The sequence below is a fragment of the Varroa jacobsoni genome, unplaced genomic scaffold, assembly GCF_002532875.2.
Source record: "Varroa jacobsoni isolate VJ856 unplaced genomic scaffold, vjacob_1.0 scaffold_1452, whole genome shotgun sequence".
Lineage (NCBI taxonomy): Eukaryota > Metazoa > Arthropoda > Arachnida > Mesostigmata > Varroidae > Varroa > Varroa jacobsoni.
In genome coordinates, this window is record NW_019214354.1 from 13,314 (window position 1) to 35,819 (window position 22,506).

A 22,506-nucleotide genomic window follows, 5' to 3' on the forward strand; every position below is an offset into this window, starting at 1 on the left:
TACCCTGAGAGATACTGATAGTAGTAACAGGTGTACACTGAAGCAATGTAAGCCAACTGATTTGAAGGTACGTGCTTCACGAAACTTCGAACAATATTTGTTTAGGACTTCTAGTAATTATAATGAAACCCAATATAATCAGACGTCAGAGGAGACAAAACGGTAGCTAAAAAAAAAACTGAGCCATTAACAAAATTTATATTATATTTAAAATGTTAACATATGTAAAGTGTTATCTATGAAGTTGTATTTTTACTTGATGTAGTAGAGGACTAGGTCGTCATGTAAAATGTCTGTCTGCTCGTTTTCGACGGTGTTGTTTTATCAACCATTGGTAATAGTAGCGGATATTATTAATCCAATATAATAGTTCCATTTTAATTTGACTCTTCGCAGTTTATAGATCCCACTGAAACCCACGTAAATGCTTCCCGATTGCAAAACTCAGGAATGAAAATTGTAAATATTTTTTTATTCAGATACATTCCACGGGTCATAATTTTCTTTTAACTAATAACCGAAATGTGGGTCGTCATCGTTTCCCCTGCGCGCTTTCGGCAGGCCCCCAAATCAATCGATCGATAGGATAACGGTTCTCATTCTAGAACGCTACTTGTTATAATGATCCCACTCTAGATATGACATGTTCTATAATATAACCGTCGGCATACGTCTGACCCGTTTGGGGAGATTGTCTCAACGGCTGCGGCTAGCCCAGAAGTGGCAGCTTTCGCTCGTCCTACACAATAGTGACGAATTTTTCGACTTGTAGGATTTTCTGCTGACGCTGTTGTCGGCTCAGAGCATATTCGTGATGGAATGGACACGCACGCGAGTGCGGGCACATCGTAAATTTCGAAGACGGCTTGTCCAAACGCGACAGAGTAATGGCCGACGGACCGATCCAACCCGTATTCCTGTGGTCATATCACGAGCGATCAAACGCTGTGTCTCTTGAGGTGAACGAACAAACACTTCATCACACCGCGTTTACGTTTGTTGCTCCTTGTACTGTATAGTTCTACAGACGGTACACATATATATATATGTGTGTGTGGTACAATGGGGTGCCATCTTCGCGTCCTTGTGCAATTTCAACGAAAAATCAGCCGGATACATTTTTTTCCAGTTTTCCGTAAAAATCATATTTCATATAATCATAGTATAGATTTTCGAATGAGGTTATCGTTCTTTATTTTTAGCTTGATGAGTTTCTCAATGCGTGCTTGCGTATGTCTAGGACATCGCCGGATTTCTGTATAAGACGAATTATAATATATTATTTACAATGAGCAACAAATATATTATATAATTATAATATATTTGTTGCTCATTTTGCCATGGACAAAACGTGCATACGTGCTGAGTTACACAATTGAGTATCTGGTAGTTATCGTAAAATCCGACAATGAGATTTGTGATGCTTGTGCTTGTTCAATACACGTGTGCTTCTAAGCATCTAAGTCATCGTTCGTTGTGACTTCGTTTCTTCAAACACTAATCTTTACGGTAAAGTTGGATATATTTGCTACCCCACTATTCTCTCACAGCTCCTTCTGTCAACTTTTAAAAAGACGTAAGTTCACACCGTCCTACCGTTAACATTGATACGTATTTTTTTTTTTACTTCCACGAGTTTGTTAAAGCTTATTGGGTATACTTTATGATTCTATCGCTCGTTCTCATTCTTCGTCATTATTCCTACCAATCTCTGCTGTTGTCCTTGGCATCGGCCCACGTTTTACTTTATTCTGTGTTATCTTCGTTGTTTAACTAATTTTAAAGGCTTTTTTTTTCTGTTTTATTTTCGTTGTGTCCTCCATTACTAATCGTTCTATTTCTTGCGGCACCCGTGTGCATCTTCATTTCCAGTTGGAACCTTCATCTCTATCACCTTTAGTGTAGTTTAGCCTTCCTCTCTCTCTCTCTCTCTCTCTCTCTCTATATATATATATATATATATATATATATATAAAAAAAATAAAAAAAAAATATATATATATATATATTTTTTTTTTTTTTTTCTCGCTCCTAGATGCAGTGCGTCCTATGCTTGTCACTATTAGTTTTGTCTAGTTGCAACTTGTTTGTATCCTCATCGGCTTCCAGCTTCGTATCCAGTTCCCCATTGATTGCGCCCCAACCCTGTGGTATATGGCACCTCAGCGATCTATGAGATCCCGGTTGAAGCAGTGGCAATACCGCACTGTCCAGAGAACACACCCATCGACTCAACCGCTCGGCAGTTGACGATAGCAGCGACTCCCGCCGCTGGGCCTTGTTCATCAAAGCCGCGTCTCTCATTTCGGTTAAACGACGGCAGATACCTTGCTGGCTGAAAGAACCACAATCAATGTAGCGACAACGATTTGTGCCAGCTCTGGGGTATCTAGCCAAAGCCGACCACGGGTACCACGCCGCACATCACCAAGTCACCAGAAAAACATTTGTAAAAGCGGTCAGCAGAAGATGCGTATGCTTTACGGAGTGGACGGTGAATGATGAACTGCGCTGACGGGAGAGTCCATTTCAGCGGTTGGCTTCGATGGCCACATTTTCTGTTGTGGCCGTGGCTTCCTTATGTGACGACAGCGACAAGCACCATCGCCAGCAAAGGAAAAAATAAAGCAAAAAAAAAACAAGAACAGGCTAATACAGAGATATTTTCGCATGCCTATGTATATCCGCGTACCGAATGTCCGTTCCAACATTTCTGTTTTTGGTTTGTCGCTCAGCTGCGTTCGCCGCCAACGCTACCGACGCTCGTGTAGAGATGCTCCGATGTCTATACGAAAAGAGAACTACCTTGAAAGACGAAAGAGGAAGCGAGCTCGCGTATGTACCATTCTATTGCATGATATTTATATAACCAATCGATTGTTTATATTGTGTCCTTACTAATAAATGTCGATGCTGTGCATCTTTGTATAATCATAGTTATGTCTGTGTGAGTATTTTGAGTATATCGTACAGGTGCTCTACGACGACGATAAAAATGAAGACACAGTAAGAGGCGAGCTGGCAAGAAGACGCTGAATCGAAGTTCCTTTTTTGGCTAAAAGCATTTTGCCTGTGGTCTTCGCGTATCGCCGCTTTATGCTGCTGGAACTGCCCTTAAAACTGGCCGTATACTACCTGCTATATGAGCTACTACTATGGTGACCGGTCCGGCTGTAACTATCCACATCTGACGACTATTGACGGCTATAGCTGTTTCATCCTTGGCGGGAGACTTTCGTCGAAAGTAGCCCGAGTAGCACAAAACGCAGCTCTGTCGAACCTCGCGGTGAAGTCCAGCCGCAGTTACATGGGTGCAGCGCGTACGGCACGGGCTACGATGCCTACGAGATGCCTCATATGTGTCTCACATGTGTAAATGTATTGGGTGGTATCGATTCGCATACTTCGATGGATTTTGCGCGAGTCTTCACGCTCGCAGTTTAGCTGAATGTCTGGCAACAGCATTCTTCCATGCTTTCTCAAACGACCGGTACGTTCTTTCTGTTTACGTTGCTTCTAAATGGACTAGCATCTATGTAGGAGAGGTTAGCCCAGGAGGTATACAATAAACGACACCATCCGTGGAAGAGGATCGGGAAGGAGCACATGATAAATGGCAAAACTTAACCGACCTAATAGGGTCAGACTGAGACGAGCCGAAGCTTTGATCGGGTAGTTCTAGTTCTGGGCTAGAGCAAGTCTGACGATTCTGTCATTTCTACGCGGCGAACACACGAACAGCTAAGATGAACGACGATCGACGCTAGTAATCAGAAAATGAATATATTAAAAAATAACAACTGATTTCGAGAACTGAGCACCGATACGAGGGACAGTAGATTTTTAGGCTGGGCATATTATACATGAATATATTTCTTTCGTGACAGAGTTAATAAGTAATTATATAATGATACTAAGAAATTATGGAACATAACCCTGTTGCAGGGGGTCCTGTCACGTCAAACGGTTCAAACAACCTCAATCGATTTTAGTCTTTTCTTTGAATAATCAATAAACCCAGTATTATAACCAGATTAACATAGTCCCATCATTTAATGTACCAGCGCGTTTATAACGACAAGTTTCGTTTACAATACAACTTGTCAGGTAGCAATTGTAGGCTGGCTAGATATTTTATCTAGTTACTGAATCGTTAAGTAAAAATTGTATCCATAAGGTTTGTATACCTTTCTGTAGCATATCTACTCTAATCAGCGGTAGGGTATACCACTCATGTTCAGCTACTGTATTATATTAGTCTGCAAGTACTGCCTGTTTATAGCCGTAAGAAGAAACATCGTAGGAAAGCACTCTTTTAATACAACGATTCCTAGCCACTCGGCCAAGCGGGAGCATCCGCTCTCACTGAGAACGTGAGCAGAAGTTGGTGGGGAGATCGACCGGCATGGAGACGCGGGGGTTCGTTCACCCCTTAAGTTCCCCAGATCGATGGAGGTCGGTTTCGGTCGCTCCACGAAAAAGCTTGTAGAAGCGAGGGAGGGTCTGACCGGCCTAACCTAGACGCGCCTACAGAGGCCAAAAGTGGGGCTGGTGGCGGCTGGTCTGGCTACTGCAGCAGCCACAGCTTCGACAGCTTGAACGGCTCCAGCTAAATTTGCATCTAAATCGAACCCGCGAAGTCCGCCAATCTGCAGGCGTGATGCCAGCGTCCGATCACAGAAAGGCAGCGCCTGGTGCAGCGATGCGCTACTGCTGCTGCCATCGCCAGAGCTAACGCGAGAGCCTATGGGAGCCAGCGCCGCCTTCACCACTACTATCGCCAGTCCCGCGTCATTCCTCTTGGCTCGGGTCCGCTACTATCCACTTCTACAATCGCTTCCACAAGTCGCCGACCCGGGTGAATGTGTAGGACGAAGTCTGAACCTACCACCAACGCCCCTGTACCCCTGCTGCCACGTTTCCAAGTCAAACAGGACCACCATCGCCGACAACAACAGGCCCACTAGCTCTCCAGGAGAACACACCGGAAGTATACTGCGGGAAAGAAGAGGAAAATCGACTCCACCAGAGTCAACAGCTCTCATCGTAGTTTTGCAGCTGGTGCTGCTGCTGCGGTCGTGCCGACTTCCTGGTCCGTGCAGTTTCCTGCGTTTTGCTGCTCGACGGTGCGCGTTGCGACCGGAGAGAGAGGAAACGAAAAAAAAAAAGGTCGGTCCTTTGAGGAAGGCACAACTTGGTTTGATCTACTGGCCAGCAGGTTAGCGCTGAGGAAGGAAGGTTGGCTTTCTGCTGAGAGATTGGCTGGCTTTGAGCACCGGCAAACATCCGTGACTTACATTAAAACGAAGTGAGGCCTTTTCTCGTATTCCTAGCGGACCGACCTACGAGTAGTTTCACGTACTTTAGAATAGGAAGCGCCGGATCTATTATGGAGTGTCGTCCTGAGGAGGATGCACCCCTTTGTCGTTGCTGGTTTTAAGGTAAAGATTCGTTTGATCGGCCTTTGCTGGCCAAAGGAATAAATAACCAACAGATAGCCGAGCCATCGTAATTTCCGGTTGCAAATCCCATTCCAGGCAGAATGCATAGGTGGTGCCAGCGTTGGTAGCGTTGACAACGTCGAACAAGCTTTTTTGTTTCTGACAGACTCTATTTATCGCTAATACTTCCCGTAGAATGGTCGTAGCCAGTACCTCTTTTTGGTGAACTTGTCCGGGTGCAGCGAACATGTTTCTTATCGGCAAGGGGTGTGGCCGAGATTGTCGAGTTCTGGAAAACGAATAGCGTACCTTTGGTAACATGGCTATTGACAATATAACAATATTGATGTGGTAAAGAAACTGAAAAAGCTTGTAGCAGAGCGCATGCGAACCTTATCCATACGCGGTCGGTTCTAGCAGATCTCGACATTCGGATTTCACGCCTTTTTACCGGTCAACAGCGACAATATCGTAGGTCCATATTTTCTCTGTTTCTGACCATGACATCTGTCAGATGCCTGGTTAAGCAGCGTAAGTTGCTTGTCGACTGATGACACTCACGCCAATGGGCCGTCGTCATCTATCAGAGCGACAAGTAGATAAAGCAATTCTTCTCGCGCCTCTTTACCGGCCTGCAACATGACCATGTTTGTCCGTCCGAGAAGGCCAGTCACTCACTCGTCCGAAGTCAACACTTTGTTCCAACTTTCAGAGTCCGCTTCTTCGGTCTCTCTCGGTATACCCCTAGCCTCGATAGCCTTGATGCAGCTGCTGGAGGAAGGGCGGCGGGCAGGGGGTATTTTTGACAGGACAACATCCGGTTCCGGTACCAAGCAAAGCGACTACCCCTTAGTGCTTAGCAGGCTCTACGCCACCTTCGAAATAGGTCCGCACTGATGGAATGGGGGTGGCCTAGACTTCTTCCTTTTCTAGTAGAGCCTCGCACTACTGCCTGGCGGCAAGGGGTCGTATTCGGGTGCGGAAGCAAGATTCGGACAAGAGACCCAAGAGACCGGAAGTACCCGTCATTTGTTTACAAAATAACGCAATTTACCCATGCAGCCTGGTCTGGCCGCGCGCTTTCTCTCTCCGAATCCAGCCAACCAAAGACACAGTGTGGTATCCTATGTCAGCACAACACTGCGGCAAAATGTCTCTCAGCGGTTGCAAGTCAGAGGGATTGTCACTATCGTCTACGGTTGCTCACTATTTTAGCAGCCATTGCGCATATCATCCATTGCCGCCATCGCATACATTTTCTTTCCATATCTCATATCGCATCGGACTCACTGTACCGGTTCAACCGTGCATTCATCGCTACGAGGCTAGCACCAACGGTGTATCACGGTTGCTATCCTGACAACGGCTTTGCCGAATCACACGGTTTATGTCGTGCCTTTCATGGTACGACAATAAGAACACCGTATTTTGCAAGCATGCTGCAGTGGTACATTACAATACATAACCTTTATGTGTGTACATGTATGTAGCCATGCGAAACATGTGCCAATCGAAACGGCCTACATCGCCTGAAAACTTGCTGAAACAACTATTTCTATCACGAACGGATATGCTCTATATCCTTGTACTAACGCCGGAACCAAGAAATCGAGCCATAGTCCTCAAGTTTGCCTTTCAGGCGCAGCCTGTGACAAGCAGCGATATCTGCAAAGGTCTGTGTGGCGAAGAGTAAAAAGAAATACGAAAAAAGAAAACGACGAGCGACGCTGCACCTGCAGGTACCCCGTGGAGACCGCAATTTGCCTGCCCGTGGCATTTGGTCTGCTTGGCCGCTTGTCTAAGCGTCGCCTCGAGCCGGTTATTCCTGCTGCTCTTGTTATTTTTTTCCTTCATTTTCGCAGTCGTTGTCGTCGCCATAGCAACATAGGTTAGGAACAAGAACAACAGGTCCCGCTAGTGTCGAGGACATTATGCCATTACAACAAGATACCAGCAATAGCTCAGACCGTGACACTGGCGCATACGGATGTACGTGTAGATTATAGTCCGCCGCTGAAGGCGGACAGCTTTTCTTTTGGGAGGGGCTTCTTCGCAATGCCTTCAGCAGATATCCGTCGGAATCGGCGGCCAATATCCAGCAGAGGAGAGTTCGACAGCAGCAGCAGCAAAAAGGCCCCTCGCTTCGTGGTGTTCACCTCCCTTGCGCCGGCATCGCCCGCGTTGTTGTCGCCGACTTTCTCGAATCACCCCTTAGTATCCTCCACCCTTCTTGTGTAATGTACGCTGTAGCGATCGCCTATCGCTTTTTCATCAGGCGGCGCCTGATGAAAAACGGCCTACGGCTGTTTGGCCATAATATAGATTTCAGTCGTCAATAAGTCCCTCCTGCAGCAGCACCAGCGACTCTTTGAAGCTAAGGACAAGAAAGTCAGACACGGGGAGTGGGGCGGATCATATAAGGCAGATTTTCCTCCGGCAGTATTGTGCGTGCATCTTGATCAGTCTGACCAATCTGACACCGCCGGTTAAAATCGCCGTTTTGCTTGCGCCCGTGCGTTTTTGGACGCTTTGGTCGCTTTCGAGGTATCGGCAATTCGGTTTCGGTCAACGGGGTCTAGTCGCCTCACATATATCCACATCAGTGGCGTCGCTGCTCACCACAAAGTAACGTCGACTTTTTCATCCACTGTTTTATCGAGTTATTCGCCAATGTGGACCGATTCGGTGATGAACTCAGTGAAGCAGCGGCCTCGTCGCAACAGCCGCAGGACGACAGTATAGCCACGCGAACAAAGAAGGCGATGTACTTGCTCTGACTGATGCTGCTGTTATGTCTAATGCTACAGCCTGGTGAGCAGTCAACGCCTAAACTTTCCCTCCACGTCGCATATAACTTTGACGGCCCTAACAACTCGGGATCAACGCTCACCCACAAAGGAGGCTATGCAGATCTGCTATGTATTATACTATACTAAATAAAAATGCCGGATCAGCAGCGTCACAGCTACTAGAAGACAGGCAGCCGCCGCAGCGGGAGTGGCTGCTAGAGACAGTAAAAAAGCAGCGGCAACACCAGCAAAAAGTGCCCATCTCCGCTGCCCTGAAGCCCATTTCAAATTTTTAATTAACTCCAAAATCGAACATAACGAAGTGGCTGTCGTTACTTTCTACGATTGCCGTTATTGTGGTGCAGATGCTACTGCGGACTAAAGCCGTTGTCTTGAGCTAGAGCTTGTCTACCAATATGGATATTATTATAGAGCTCTTCAAGCAGTGCCGTCTAGACGGCGAAATGAAAAGGCAACGACGTAAACATTTCGCCAACACTGCCGTTACCACGATTACGAAGCTACCATTAACATAAGCTGAACGGAAATATCGAAGACTGTCCTGTTTTCTCCGGTGCTGCCTTCGATATATGTGTATGTATGTCTTTGTGTGTGTATGTGTAGACACGTTAGCGAGAATCGTAGGTCCAGCCCCGGCTGAGCAGCCGGTAAAGGGTCGACTACAGGCCGTCAGTTTGACGGCAGCAGCCAGGGAAGCTCTTCAGACACAGAAACCAATGATCGAGATACACGAAGAAACAATGAAAAGAGCAGAAAAAAAGAGCGATAGAGCAGACAGGTACCGCAGCAATCTCCGGTGTGGTTGAGGCAATTTTACAGGGCCAGAGCAGATGACGGAGAAATAAAGAGAGAGTACATTTCAGCGATGCGCTGTATATGCATCAGTTTGTTCGGTCCGATTCGAAGCTTTTTTCCTTTCTCTCCCGCTTTATCGCAACCCGTCTATCGCGAAATAGCATCACTTTAGAAACAGCTGCTAGCCGGCGTCGAGGCGACAACAAATGAAAGAGCTGAATCAGCCTGCGGACGGAGGACAGAGATCGCGTCGTGACGTCCTGCACGTCCGATGTTCGAAGCTTTAAAGTAGTATGTTGTTACTGATCACGTACATATACGGACAGCTATATGGATGGAAACAGCGCGTACCGACGCGTACATACGGACGATACGACCTATAGCGCGCTTTTACTTTCTTCTTGCCCTTTTTTGAAGACGAGTCTAATTGACTTTTTATGACAGGAACGCATGAGACAAATAGCAGGACATTGTGAAGAGGAAAATTGGCAACAATAATTAGAGGATACGAGAAAAACGTAGTAGACACTGAACAAGAATAAATGAAGAACAAATAACGAACACTACTAACGAAAGATCGAGTCTTAGTTGTGCTCTCTACGAAAAGAAACACGGCTTGCGTCATTTTCGACGCTAATATTGCTGTTGTTAGCACTACAGCGGCAACGATTTACAGAGCGATTTTGTCCCTTGAGGTCAGCAGCTTACATGTGTGTACACTATTCTGTACATCAAGCACATAATGTCTCAGCGGGAAACTATGCTAAGTATAATATATATTAAGCGCGTTCTGTGTCTAGACGAGGTAACAAACGACACAAATGATACGAATGTTCTGTGGATGCCAACGGAACGGGGTTGAGGTACCGAAACGGATCTCTAGAACGCCATGGGTGAGACTATGTGGTAATCTACTTTCATCACTTCACGGAATACTTCGTAGTCAGATCCGCAGCTGGTATATCTGTGTTAAATATAGAGTAGCCAATTTTCTTACTATATATATATATATATTGGAAAGGTTGGCAGGAATTATAGGAGAGAGATAAACGTACGTGTAGTAGTGATGCAGCAGATCTGCGCAACGAAATACTAATATAAATAATAATAATAATAGTGACGGTAATGAATGTTGTCATATTCATTGTCGTCAGCAGAAGACTGGCAAAGAAGACGTATGTGTTACTTAGTGGTCGCAGTCGAGGTATTTAGTTGAAGTGTTGTCGATCTATCTGGATTTGGCGACCTCTCACAAGGGCCCGACAACGAAATGGGTAGCTGTCCTATCGGTAATAGCTGGACGCTACCGAGCCACAAAGGTTCACTCCAGTGCATCTCCACCAAAGAACCCAGTCCATTTAGCCGTATGACGAAAAGTCTATTGGTGTTGTAGCATATGGCGCGCAATGCCGTGACGCATTCAATGTCTCCATCGCTTGAGACAAAGAACAAAGACCCCCGATGGCGTAATGAACAGCATGTAGGAAACTAATCACAGATAAGCTGTCTAGCTTTATAAATAAATACAGGACATAATGGAACACTTCGGCACTGCGTATATATGCCGTACGGACAGGGCTCTTACCTAGTTTACCCAAATCTTACTTGGCTCAATTTTACGCCTTGGACTGATCGATATCTCTTAATGAACTATTTGGTGATAAAACTCACCAGAGAAGTATCCAAACGCGTTCTGGGGACCGCCTGTTGGTCCCCCCGCGGGTTGAGCGAGCAAATCCGGAGGGCTGTCGTCGAGCGGGTCTGGACTCATACCAGGTCTCAATGCCCTCATCACCCGGCGCGGACTGCGAAAGAAATGACGCCGTGCTCCCAGCGTTGACAACTGCTTCATGCGTCTCTCTTTGGAGCGACGATTTTGAAACCAAACCTGAAAAGTAACCATTTAAAAAACAGTGGACGAAAAAAAAATGTAAGCATCGAATTTATTTAGCTTGCAGCGGACTTGAACCACATGCTGGATAGAGCAACACGTATAAATAGGGTGAGAAAGAATGTATATAAGATATTAGTTGTATACTGTCTCATCCAAAAGAATTTTTGATAGCAGGTTGCCCTATTATTCATTTGTTGTAAGCAATCGGCTTTCTGCGTTCTATTCTGCCGAGATGGCTTGGGGCAGACAACCCCGTAGCTCCAGAGCTAGGCCAAAGCTTCCACTATCGGCTAAGTCCGACGGCAGGCTAATCTCTGGATAACTGCGTTCCCTTCAGCACACACGTTACTCACTATTCGTGTCGCACTGGCTCACAACTCGCGATTCGTACCCCTCGGGAAGAAGTTTTAACAGCAGGAAATCTTTACAACGCACACCTCTATCTATCTATCTATCTATCCACAAACGAATCTGGCTTGGGTTTGGGATCCCCAGGATTTCATGTGGGCAATCGACAATCTGCCCCTTTTCCCGCTTGCCACTATCATTCGACATCCCAATGTATTGTGGTGAATGGTTTGGTCTGTAGGCCCGCTATTGCTTTAGCGTCCTTTCGAGGCCTTCGTCGGCCCCCGGTTGCTCGGTGGCTCTGCGGTGGTTCTGAGTGGGCAGATGGTTACATTCCCTTGCAAGTGTATGTGCCAAGGATCAACCGGTAGCGGTGAACCGCGCCATTATAAGGATAAACGCTCAAACGAATACGCATTTCCTCTGTTCGTACGCAGGTCGTAGCCACATGCTGGCGTATTCTAAGGATTATATATATGTGATGGGATGTTGGATATCTATGTGATATGTACATAAAAAAGTTGACAACTATCATACCACAATCAGCGCCACGCACAGTTAGAGGCGAGGATTTATAATACATTGGCTAGATATGTTTGCCTCGAATCGACCTTGAAAAGGCCAACCAATTCTTGAAAGGCTGGCGATTCATATTAAAATATTTGATCAATTTTAATGTCTCTGCACTGAAACCTCTAAAAATTCTGATAAAATGTTAGCCCGGTGGCAGGTGTTTAACTCGAAACAGGTGGACATGTGTTGTTAAAAACAAAAATACATGTCTGTTTCACCAGATAGCTATTACGTATGTACTAAATAAGATCCGAATGCTAGACAAATAAAGGTAGGAAGAAGTCTTCCTCTTTTTTGCTAAAATGATAGCCTCTGATTGCATAAACCACTTAGTTCGTCAGAAGTCACCTGACTACTTGGTAAAAACGGGGCGGAAATATGCATCTACCTCAGACCTCGATTTTGGCTTGGATGGCCAAATCTCGAGTTGAAGGAGGCTAGGCGTTCCAACAACGAAAAATACTATACAACCTGCGTAAATAAGGGAAGTTATCTCAGACCCGTTTAGCACGGTAAGCTCGGACTAGATAAAGTTTGGGAAGAAAAGAGGTGTACTGTTCAACTTTACAAAACCCACGAACATCAGCGAAGCTTACTTTAGGTATACTGGGAAAGCTTTTCCCGACAGCTAGCTTATAGCGTGGCTGGTACTTCTTGCGGTATCTGCACACTCGGTGTACCACCTTGTAACAATGGTCGCTAGCTATGCCACAGTGGCAAGAAAAGGAGACGCCCGGACTCTAAGTCGACATGGGCATAGGTTCAAGCGCCAATGTACGCTTTGGCTTCAGCCGCTACCTCTGTTTCCCAAGTTAAACTCCGTTCAGTCCGGCCGCAAGCGCGCGCAGCATGCTGAGGGTTACATAAAAGCAAGAGTTCAAGCTAAGACAGGCTTCTAACAGTTGAGGGCTCCCTGAAGACCATTGCGTCGAGTCCCCTGGGCCCCATACAACTCACCCGCCGCGGCTACCGATGCTGCCACCACTGGCGCTATAGAAAGGGCGACTTGCAAAGGAGGAGCTGTTCCTACTGCTGCTATTATTGGCCACTGCTTTGAGGAAGGCGCCTGGCACGCGAAAACGGGGAACAAAGCAGGGGGACGAGGGGCCAGGCAGAGGTAACCGGTAAGAAGCGGTACTTATGTAACGTCGTGTTTGAGCAGCACAAGAGGAAGCTCGAGAAAAAGGGCGGCAATGAAGGCCAGCTCCTCCATTGCAGAGGTTGACGAGGTTCGCGCATCGAGGACTTAGGGCGAGGGGGCAGAGCCCTGTGGCCAGAAGGGCGACCAGGTAACAAGTTGACGGGATACTTCCGACTACGACGAAAACCACATGAATCAGAAATACCACTAACCCGTTGGTGGGGTGATTGAGGAGATCGAGGTGTGTAAAGCGCGGGGCAGTGAAGGGATGGTGAGGTTGCAAGGCAACAGAGGGTGTGGGGTCCATGTGAAAAGATGTGAGGAGGAGACAGAACATCGTACGAGGTGGTATAAGGAAGTTCTTCCTTCACTCGTCAGCGGGGCAGTTCTCCGTCTGCTACTACCAATCCTTCCTGGATTCTCCTGCTAGAGGAAATTCTACGCTGCTACAGGCTTTGTAGTAAGAGGTAAGATGACATTTTACAGTTGCCCTATAGAGGCTAAAATATTAGGGCGAAAGTGAAGATTTACCTAGCCAGTTTTACGTCAGGGGACACTTCTATCCAGTATATCGGAACCTAGCCAATCTCCTTCGGCGAGATACACGTTTGCAAGTTCATTTTAGTGAAACTAAATAGATGTCAATATTTCTGCCATGCGCTGTCAAACGCGATTTATGAGTTATTAAATTTTGCGATCATCGTATACGCATCGTATTTTTCTGTGCTTGTTTGTTGTTTGATTTTCAGCTGTAGCTCCAAACTGTGACGGGTGTACCGGCCATAGCATCTTTGGACTGTTACTAGTTAGACTTGCATATAATCGTTTGCCAATACGTGTACTAGACTAGTGAATAAGTATCCTGTGAAAAGTGTGTGTTAGAGGTGATACTTTCTCTTGCTCGCTAGTGGAAAGCTAGCCAGTTATTTTTCTCATAGAACTTCTTAGCTTGTTCATACGTTTACTATCTGCTTCTTCGATCAGCGCAATATAGCTACAAAGGATAGAAACCCACCGTACAACATGATAATGATAAGATAGTAAACTCTACGTACATTTTCTATATTGCAGTATGCAAAATAACGGGCTAATCGAACGATAGGGCCGATTTGTTTGTTTCGTGTTATTTTAATCTGATGCAATCCACGACATTAAACCAAGATTAGGGCGGAGTGACAGCAGTAAATGTACACTAGAAAGAAAAAATTTATGTTAATCACCTCAATGCTGAAGAGCTTCTCATCGACCCAGCTTGTCTGGATCAGTCTCATCATCGCCGAATTATTTCGAACGCGTGTTAAGACCATCCGTATCACTAACAATGCCCGACGCACCAACGCACACTTCTTGGTCTCTTAATGACAATCAATGGCAGTGGTTTTGTATAACCTTATTTTGCCGTTTTTAACTTGCGAGAGGTCGAAGTGACACGAGAGGTCATTATTTGGGGCTGGAGACAGCTCGAGCCAAGAACAAGTTGTAAGGCAATAAATCAGTGGTCGATACAGAGCCTATTCTGGGGACAGTAGACACTATAAAAGCCCTAATCTCAGATAGAAGAGGACGACGTAGCTAGCAAGACAAGTCGGTGATAATTACGCTTTCCTCCGCTGCTATTTTCTGGTACAATCCAGTCTTTACCTATATCCTATAACATAGCAACACCTGCTATCGATTGCGTTAGAAATGGCTAAGCCTGAGCAAATTTGGTTTATAGCAACTGGTAGCTGTCAACTGTACTGGCATATCTAAGAAAAAAAACTAAGCTCTAGTTTTTAACACAAACTCGAACATGTTGTTCCGCTGTTTTGAAAATCATGCCTTTCTTTTATTGTACATATATACGAAGTTTTTCCTGCTTACGCAAAGATGCAAATACGCTCGTATATAATGTACTCCTCGGATATTTATTGAATAAGCAGTTTTTTGGCATGACGTTAACCCACTGTTGCCAACGGCACAGAAAATTCGCTTCTGTCATAACTACTTAAACTACCAGATACACCAAAAGTTATTCAAAAGTAATCAAAGCGCTGATTTCCATGTAGTCAGTATTCCTGTCTAATGCTTTACATCCGACTCATTTAAGGCGAGTCTTAATAGCAGTGATGCTCATAGGCAAAACGCTAAATGGGGCAAAACGCATTTAAAGAGTCACATGGTTACGCTAGGATGATGCTCCAGGGCCAACTTCAAAGGCGACTTCGAAGGCGATTCTGGAGGGGTTTCCCTTGACCCGCATGCCCAACCAATATCGATAGGACTTCCATTCTTCTTTGCGGCAGACTCTGTCGCGTGTCACTGGTCCACCGTCGCTCATGGCGTGAGCCGACAAAACGTGTCCCCTACTCCTCACGGGGCTCCGTGCATCGAATTCATTGTTCTAGCTAAAAGTGCCTGTGTGACGCGCTCACGTCTGTATATTTCCCGTTATGTGTATGTCTCTCCATTCACCACACCCACGGTAAGGCGCCGAGCCTGACAAACGCAACAGATGTTTATCTGGAGATGTGAATAATAAGAGTATGGCGGAGGCGGGTGCCAAGTGAGTTAAGGATCAGGCAAGTCAGGCCAAGTAGGTTCAGAGGGAACAGCAAAAGAGCAACCAAACAAGTAGCACATCTCCTCCGAGCAAAAGCACTGTAGCACCGGGCATTACTAGCTGATCGCAGCAGGGACTTATAAATTGAAGTCACGTGCGTGGAGAAACGACAGCCCCGTATAACCGAGCCTGACGATGGCCGGCCGAAGAACTACGACCGCCCTCAAATTGTGAGGCAAGGATCGACTCCCGGTTCATTCCTGCCACCGACTACTTACCATGTTTTGCTTTTTTCGCCGAGGATTGAGTGCCCTTTTTGAAAACGTCTCGGTTAGCTGTTTGAACAAACCACCAAGATCGGCGAGCAAGTAAAGGTAAGGCAGGAATAACTGTACCCGCGTTCTCTATTCCTTCTTATCCTATACATTGTTAAACCTGCTACAAGCCGGCCGCCTTGACTGCCCCTCCGAGTCCCGCTTGGAGCCCTGCCGGAGCGCTCTGAGCACATTCGCATCCTCCTCCAGGCAACGCTGAGACGATTAACAATGAATGAAGAGGGGACAATTTTAGTTAGGTTCGACATCGCGAACGGCAACAACAAACGGCATTTATTTGTTGCCTGCTACAGCATTAACCTCTTGCTTGTGAGGTTGAGGAAGGGTATCACTATTAGAAAATCTTATATGAGTACGTAATTGGTCGTTTTTAATTGGTCTGCTCTATCTAAGCTTAGCAGCTGGTGACTGTCAGACTTATCATAACTAAGCAAAATTAAATGATGCATGAAAAAAAGTATTATAACGGCCTGAAGGAACCAAATGACAGCTGACAAGAGCGCGCGGATGATACATAGTACTTGCGGTTCTTGATTCGAAGGTCCCAAAGATATTCCCGTCAGGCATTTTCTTATATAACGTAGACGTTTCCTTATTTCGAGCGCAGGTACAGATGCACAAATGTTTTCTGTGTATTCGTTTTGTATTGGCTGTTCTTGAATTCCTGGTGGATAAAGAACTTATAGATAAATTATTGGAGCTTTTAACAGCAAATTAAGTTTGGAATTGAAGTAGAAAGATGCGATTAGATGAATTGTTCAGTTAGGTTTGGAAGTTCATTTATGTCGTCACACATTCTCATTCCAGTCAGTGGTGTTCTACTTTATTTACGTTGTAGGACTCCTTTATACTTGTAAATCCCTTCTTTTGCTGAGTTCATCTCTAGGACACGTTTAACTATTGACGTCAGTAATGTGGTGAGGGTAGTTTCTTAGGATAGGAGTACAGAAAACGAATCAGGTCTCCTATATATATGTGTATATATATATATATAGGAGTACGCGAGTATCTCTGCGCATCTAATGGAATAGAACGTCAAAATGCAACAAACGCACATTGAAAAAGCAGCGTGATTAAGGTTGCACACGGTTTGCCAATGGCAAACAGTGACTACAACAAAAGCCCACCCATAACTATAACGCTTTACAGGTATGTTTCACACACTGCTGCGAGTTTCATTGGAGTCGCGTGCAACAGTATTGGACCGATAAGACTGAACTGGATCAGCACATAGGACCAGGGCAACAGGACCAGGATTTCATAAGAAGTCCTTAGCATTCCAGACGAGCTAACAGTGAACTAGTTACCAAAGCGGGCCGGTCGAAGCGAACATGCACATTAGGACTCTGATGCAAACTTTTCCTCGTTCTCCCGCTCTTTCCGACTCGATTCTTTTTTCGTCAGCCTGATCATTCTTTCTCGTGAGTCACAGCCGCATCATCATGAACGGCATCAGCATCAGTGGCAGCACAATTTTACTCTGTACCTCGCATGGTCCCCCAGTATTGTCTCAGATGCCCCACGTCTCCGTACTCTCATCGACGCGAGCGAGCTCCGTGACCAGGTAGCAAGCAGCGACCGTTCACTAATACTTGGTAGTACGCTCTCTTATACTCATTAAACACAAGCTGTAGCCACCGCGGCGATCGACTAGCGGCCCTACACACGGTCGGGTGCTATCACAGCCAAGATGCCAAACCAGCTGGCGAACAGCTCACCCCAGTGTTAATCCTAGCAGTGTTACTAGTGAATTAAGACGTAGCCACTAGGTGGCGCTCTTGGCGCCAGCGCCGTCGCCGTCTTCTCTCAGTTGACCGTCCGTAGTAGCAGCAGTAGTAGTAACAGCCCCCGCTGCCGCCGTAATAGCCAACGAGGGGCCGGGTAGGACGCTGCAGGCTCCGCCCTCCTCGCACGGCCGCCGTAGCCTGGTGCCAGTTGCCGCTGAAGCCATCGGCTGAGCGGTCGCAGCCTGCAACCACTTTCAGCATGAAGCCCGCTGTCTTCCCACATTGAGCTCATCGCGTTGATCGGTGACCGGTTGGTTTCATCAGCGGCTTCCCTGCCAGCGACCGAGCCAGGATGGTTCTCTATTCTTGTTGGGAACTGCTTCCGGCGAGCAGTAGCAACAGCCGAGGACGCTGAAAAAGGATGGCAGGACAGGCGGATCGAAACAAGAAAATGGGGGGACTGATTTAAAAGCAGTGGAGTTTGTTGCGCCTTGCTCTCTGGTCGAGTCCGGTCCACCTGGGTAGAGACACACGCGACTTTTCGCCTTGCTGCTGCTGCTGCTGCCGCCATTCATGATGATTGTTGCGCGATGATTATCGTGATCATGCTTGATGAGGGTGACAATATTTTGGCTGTTGTCTTCCAGGGCTGGTCTTGGAAGGTGGCTTTGGCTTCAGCTTTTTTTTTCATAGCTTGTGGATGAAGTAAGAAAAAAAAGGGGCGAAAATGACGAAGAAAATGGAAGATGACGAAATGACGAAAATGTCGAAAAACAATTCTACAGCGCGCGAAAAGAGGAGTGGCTGACAAACGATACCGACAATCGTGTTTCGTGCGCAGACGTCGCCTATCCATCGAGGTACGATTCAACACTTCATTGCCCGTGAACCGTGACGACTAAAAATCTTTTGAGGGGTTGGTAACCTAACCATGCTATGCCAGCTAACCACCATGAGTCTACTCGGCCGAATCGTTGCGTAGCATCACACAAGAACAGAAAGTATATGAGGCAAATGCTTAACCGCACAAGGTTCTCATGACGCCGGACGCGTCTTGTTTGCTTAAAGCTACGAAACAGAACCCAAACAACTCAAGACTACATAAAAAATAATACACAGCTAAGCACTATAACGGTTACCATAATGTTGGACGACTTCATCAACGCTAGTTCCATAACACTATGCCGTTGAAATAGTACAATAACTTTGAAAAGAAAAACGGTTATTATAGCGTTTCGGTCTAATGCTGCCAATTGGACGGTTAAGATCGACGAGACAAAGCGGGTAGGTACAAAAAAGATAGGAAAACGGAAACGCGTGACCACCGGGGAGAATTTCAAGGCAAGGCAAGGCAAGGCTAGGCAGTGCGAATTGTGCCCAGGTCGGAGACACCCACATGCTCTGCACGCGGTGGCTACCTACAGTCTAAACCCAGTGCGCCAGCGAAAAACGCTAGCTCTGTACATCAGTTCCGCAGCAGAAACTAACGAGAGCTGGTAGGCAGTAATGAAGCTAGCCCCAGAAATAAGTCAATTCAATTTTTTTTTTTACATAAAAGCAAAGTCCTATGTAGAAAAAGGTGCCCGTATGTTTCAAATGTGGAACTGAACCGATCTGACGCATCTGCTAGTACCAGAGAGAACCTATCAGGAAAAGAAGGTGCACCTCATGAGACGCACTTAACTGCTCCTCTACCTAAAACAACTACTGAAAAAATTTGATTTTGCCGTAACCGCTAACCCTAGCCTACCCTGGAACAGGGTGAAGCCACATATCTAGATGGTGGGTTGCTTCCAAACAACAACAACAACAACATGAGCCTTCTCCGTGTTGAATCTATCTGTCTATCTACAACTGTATGTCAGCGTTTATCCTTCACGCGTTTATTATATACATTTATGCACCGCTCATTGTATATTATCCATTGCGAGCCACGTAGCAATACGTGCGTTAGACAGACAGGCACGCGGGCAGAGAGTGGAGACCCCTGGTGGCCTTTGTTCGGCCGAAAATTCCCGCTGCCCAACGAGGAACCGATCGTTCATGTTGCCCCGCTCGTCTATTCTTCATCCTATGAGTTTGCTTATTATTGTTCTCGTCTTCGTAGAAGAAAGAAGACGAGTGAGTTCCCCAATCGCTGCTTCAACGCTCGGGTCGCGTCTGGCAGGACGACACCGGCCGAGCATACGCACATACAAATAGAACGATAGCCTCTATCATCCGCCTTCGCTTCTAGCGGAGCAATCGACCAAAAAGACAGCAGCAACTATTTTCTCCTGCTCTACGTCTCTATCTATCTCTTTCTATCTCGGTCTATCCGAGTCAGTGTGGGAGTGTTCTTCGCTCCCGGGCGTTGGCGGAACACCGAACAACCCGTGCAAACGTCTAAGCAAGCGTTTGTGGCTTGTGCCTGTCGTTGTTGTCAGGTATGAGTGATAGAGATTCTGCCTTAACTTCAGAGGAAAAGCGATGATACTTCGGGTACTGGTGCTGCTTCCGCAGTACTTTCCATAGTCACCGTGTGGAAAGTTAGTTACCCGTGTGAGCTACGATGCCGGGATAGGCCAGTATACTCACCCTTCTGCTCGAATGCCAAGCTTTAAAGGAGGCTAGACATTCATAGCCGGGGCTATAGATGCGAACGCATCTGTACGTCCGTACGTGCCTATGTGAGCTTGTGCGCGAACGCCTGTTGCATTTACGCTTGTTTCAATTCGACGCAACCGATTGTTCCTATCCATTAACTCGGTTTTTTTCAACTGAAACCTTTGTTCGAGCGCTCGTCGACTGGCCTGAATAAATAGCAATTGCTATTTGCAACCTCCGGTGATCGCTACCGCTGGTGCTGTTAATAACAGCGGGTTCACATAAGGGTTTTTCTCGTGAAGTCAACAAAGTCTCAGTGAACGCCTCGTCTTCGACGGGCCCATCTGCCTCGCGGAAGCAATGCAATATCTCTTTAATGTTCTATCGGGCTTTCTACCAGCTGAGCTGCACGCTGTCAATCCGAATTCGCTCGGAGTTCTCGACGGACGCATCTGCAGGTCTACCACCTGGAGTTTCTTCATTTTCTGTTGACCTGCGTCTGTGCACACTTCATCAGTTGAAGACTAAAGTTTTTTTTGTCTGCCTATACGCATCACTCGAATTGCTAGGCCATTCTTTAATAGTTTAGTTTGCATTTGCTATGGTCTTCTCCTTACGTCTAGTTCTAGGCTTTCTGCGGTACGATTGGCTTCATTTATCTGCTTCAATTCGCACGACTTACTCATGCTTTGAGCGTTGGAAGCCCACCTCTTTTTCGTTTAGCCGTTCTCTCGTTACGTTTAACCTCGACAAACCTCACGTCAACAGGCAGCGAACTAACTCACTGGTCACTGCCGCCGCTCCGAGGCGGACTCTCTTAGGCTTCAACCACAGGAACAAGTCAGTCGGGCCAGTCTTCGCTTTACGCTGCACGACGCCATCGGGAACAGCACTTTCGTCGGCGACTCAAATTTTTCGCCTTCGATGATAATAGTAATATCCCCGCCAGCAGCGGCAGTGGCGGCGGCGGCGGCCGTCGATTTTGTTTTTGGTCCCTCCCTGTTTACGTTCCTACTTGACGTCGAGCGACGAACGCAGCGTCAATAAAGATTACATCGTCTGTGGAAGATGAGGTCTCACAAGTTTCATTTTACCTCGTATATTACTGTGTCCCGTTCGCTCTTTTTGGCTTCTTCTATCAGACATCCCACTCGCTCCCGTCTGCCCGCTTTCTTTCAGTAGCTTCGTGTCATCTTGTTTTAGCGTTCGTTCGCATGGCGTCTTGCTCTCGCCGCGGCGGCGGCGGCGGCGGCGGCGGCTACGGCTACGTTGTTGCTGCTGCTGCTGCTGCTGCTGCTATATATATAATACTAGAATGGCTGGTGATGACGCTGCCGTTGAAGTTGCTGCGGTTACTGCTGCCGTTGCCGCAAGGATGCGATCGCGAGCGATCCATCAACAAGCGCAGCCAACAGCAGCAGCGTGCGTGTTTCAGTGTCTGTTCACTCTTCACGAACGAGCAGAAGAATAACGAGAATGGAAAAGTTGAATAGAGCAACGGCAGTAGCATCAACGAAGACGGAGACGACGACGCAGGAGACTACAGCAACGAGCTAACAAAAGAACTAAGTGACCGGCGAACGGGCGAGTGAACGAATGAACAAAAAAAAAGGATGAACTGATGAACCATTGGGAGAAAAATGGAATACATTTTGGGCGGGAGCAGTAACGACGGCAGTGCTCCCTAAGAGAGGTCCGAACCACTTGTAGCTAGCACGCACAGGAAACCTCGCTACCATTATATATATATATATATATTTAGTTGATCGTCGACGCGAGCAGGTTCTGTTCAAGCTGTTGTTTTGCCTGCCGAAGAAACTGCTCGCTGTCGTCGGTTCTTGCTATGAAATGAGGAGCTATCCACAACGGCACTACGAAGTGAAGCACCGACGGTAAAAGGACCTCGGCAAATGTCAGCCTGGAGAAGACTTGAAATAAATAAGATAATGCAACCGTCAAGCGTCCCCACAGAACATTGTTAAATCGATGATTTCGAACAGCAACGCGAAATAATTTGTACTTTTCGCCTTGCGGCAAAAGCACCAGCGCGGCGGAAATTATTGTTATTGGGTGGTGAATCGGATAGTGTCATCTTTGGACTATTATAGAAATTGCGCTGGTCCTAAGTCGGCACCGATCGTGCATAGGCGACTGTGCGACCTACGTGTAACTACGAGTTTGACGAAGGCCTATTGCATCGACTCATCGTGCCGCATGCTAAAACACAAATAAAAAGATATTGATAGCTTTTTCCTCATGGTCACTATCATCATCATCATCAAGTTCTTCACGAAATCTTCATTGAGTCATCTTC

General features: G+C 46.5%; 1 protein-coding gene across 1 annotated transcript in view; it reads right to left on the reverse strand.

The window, feature by feature from the left end:
- LOC111270184 (LIM/homeobox protein Lhx1) overlaps positions 1-22,506 on the reverse strand; it is a 155,154-nt gene that overhangs the window by 13,283 nt on the left and 119,365 nt on the right. Inside the window, exon 5 of the mRNA XM_022850253.2 lies at positions 10,718-10,934. Within this exon, the coding sequence (XP_022705988.1) occupies positions 10,718-10,934 (217 nt within the window). The remainder of the gene's footprint in view (positions 1-10,717; positions 10,935-22,506) is intronic.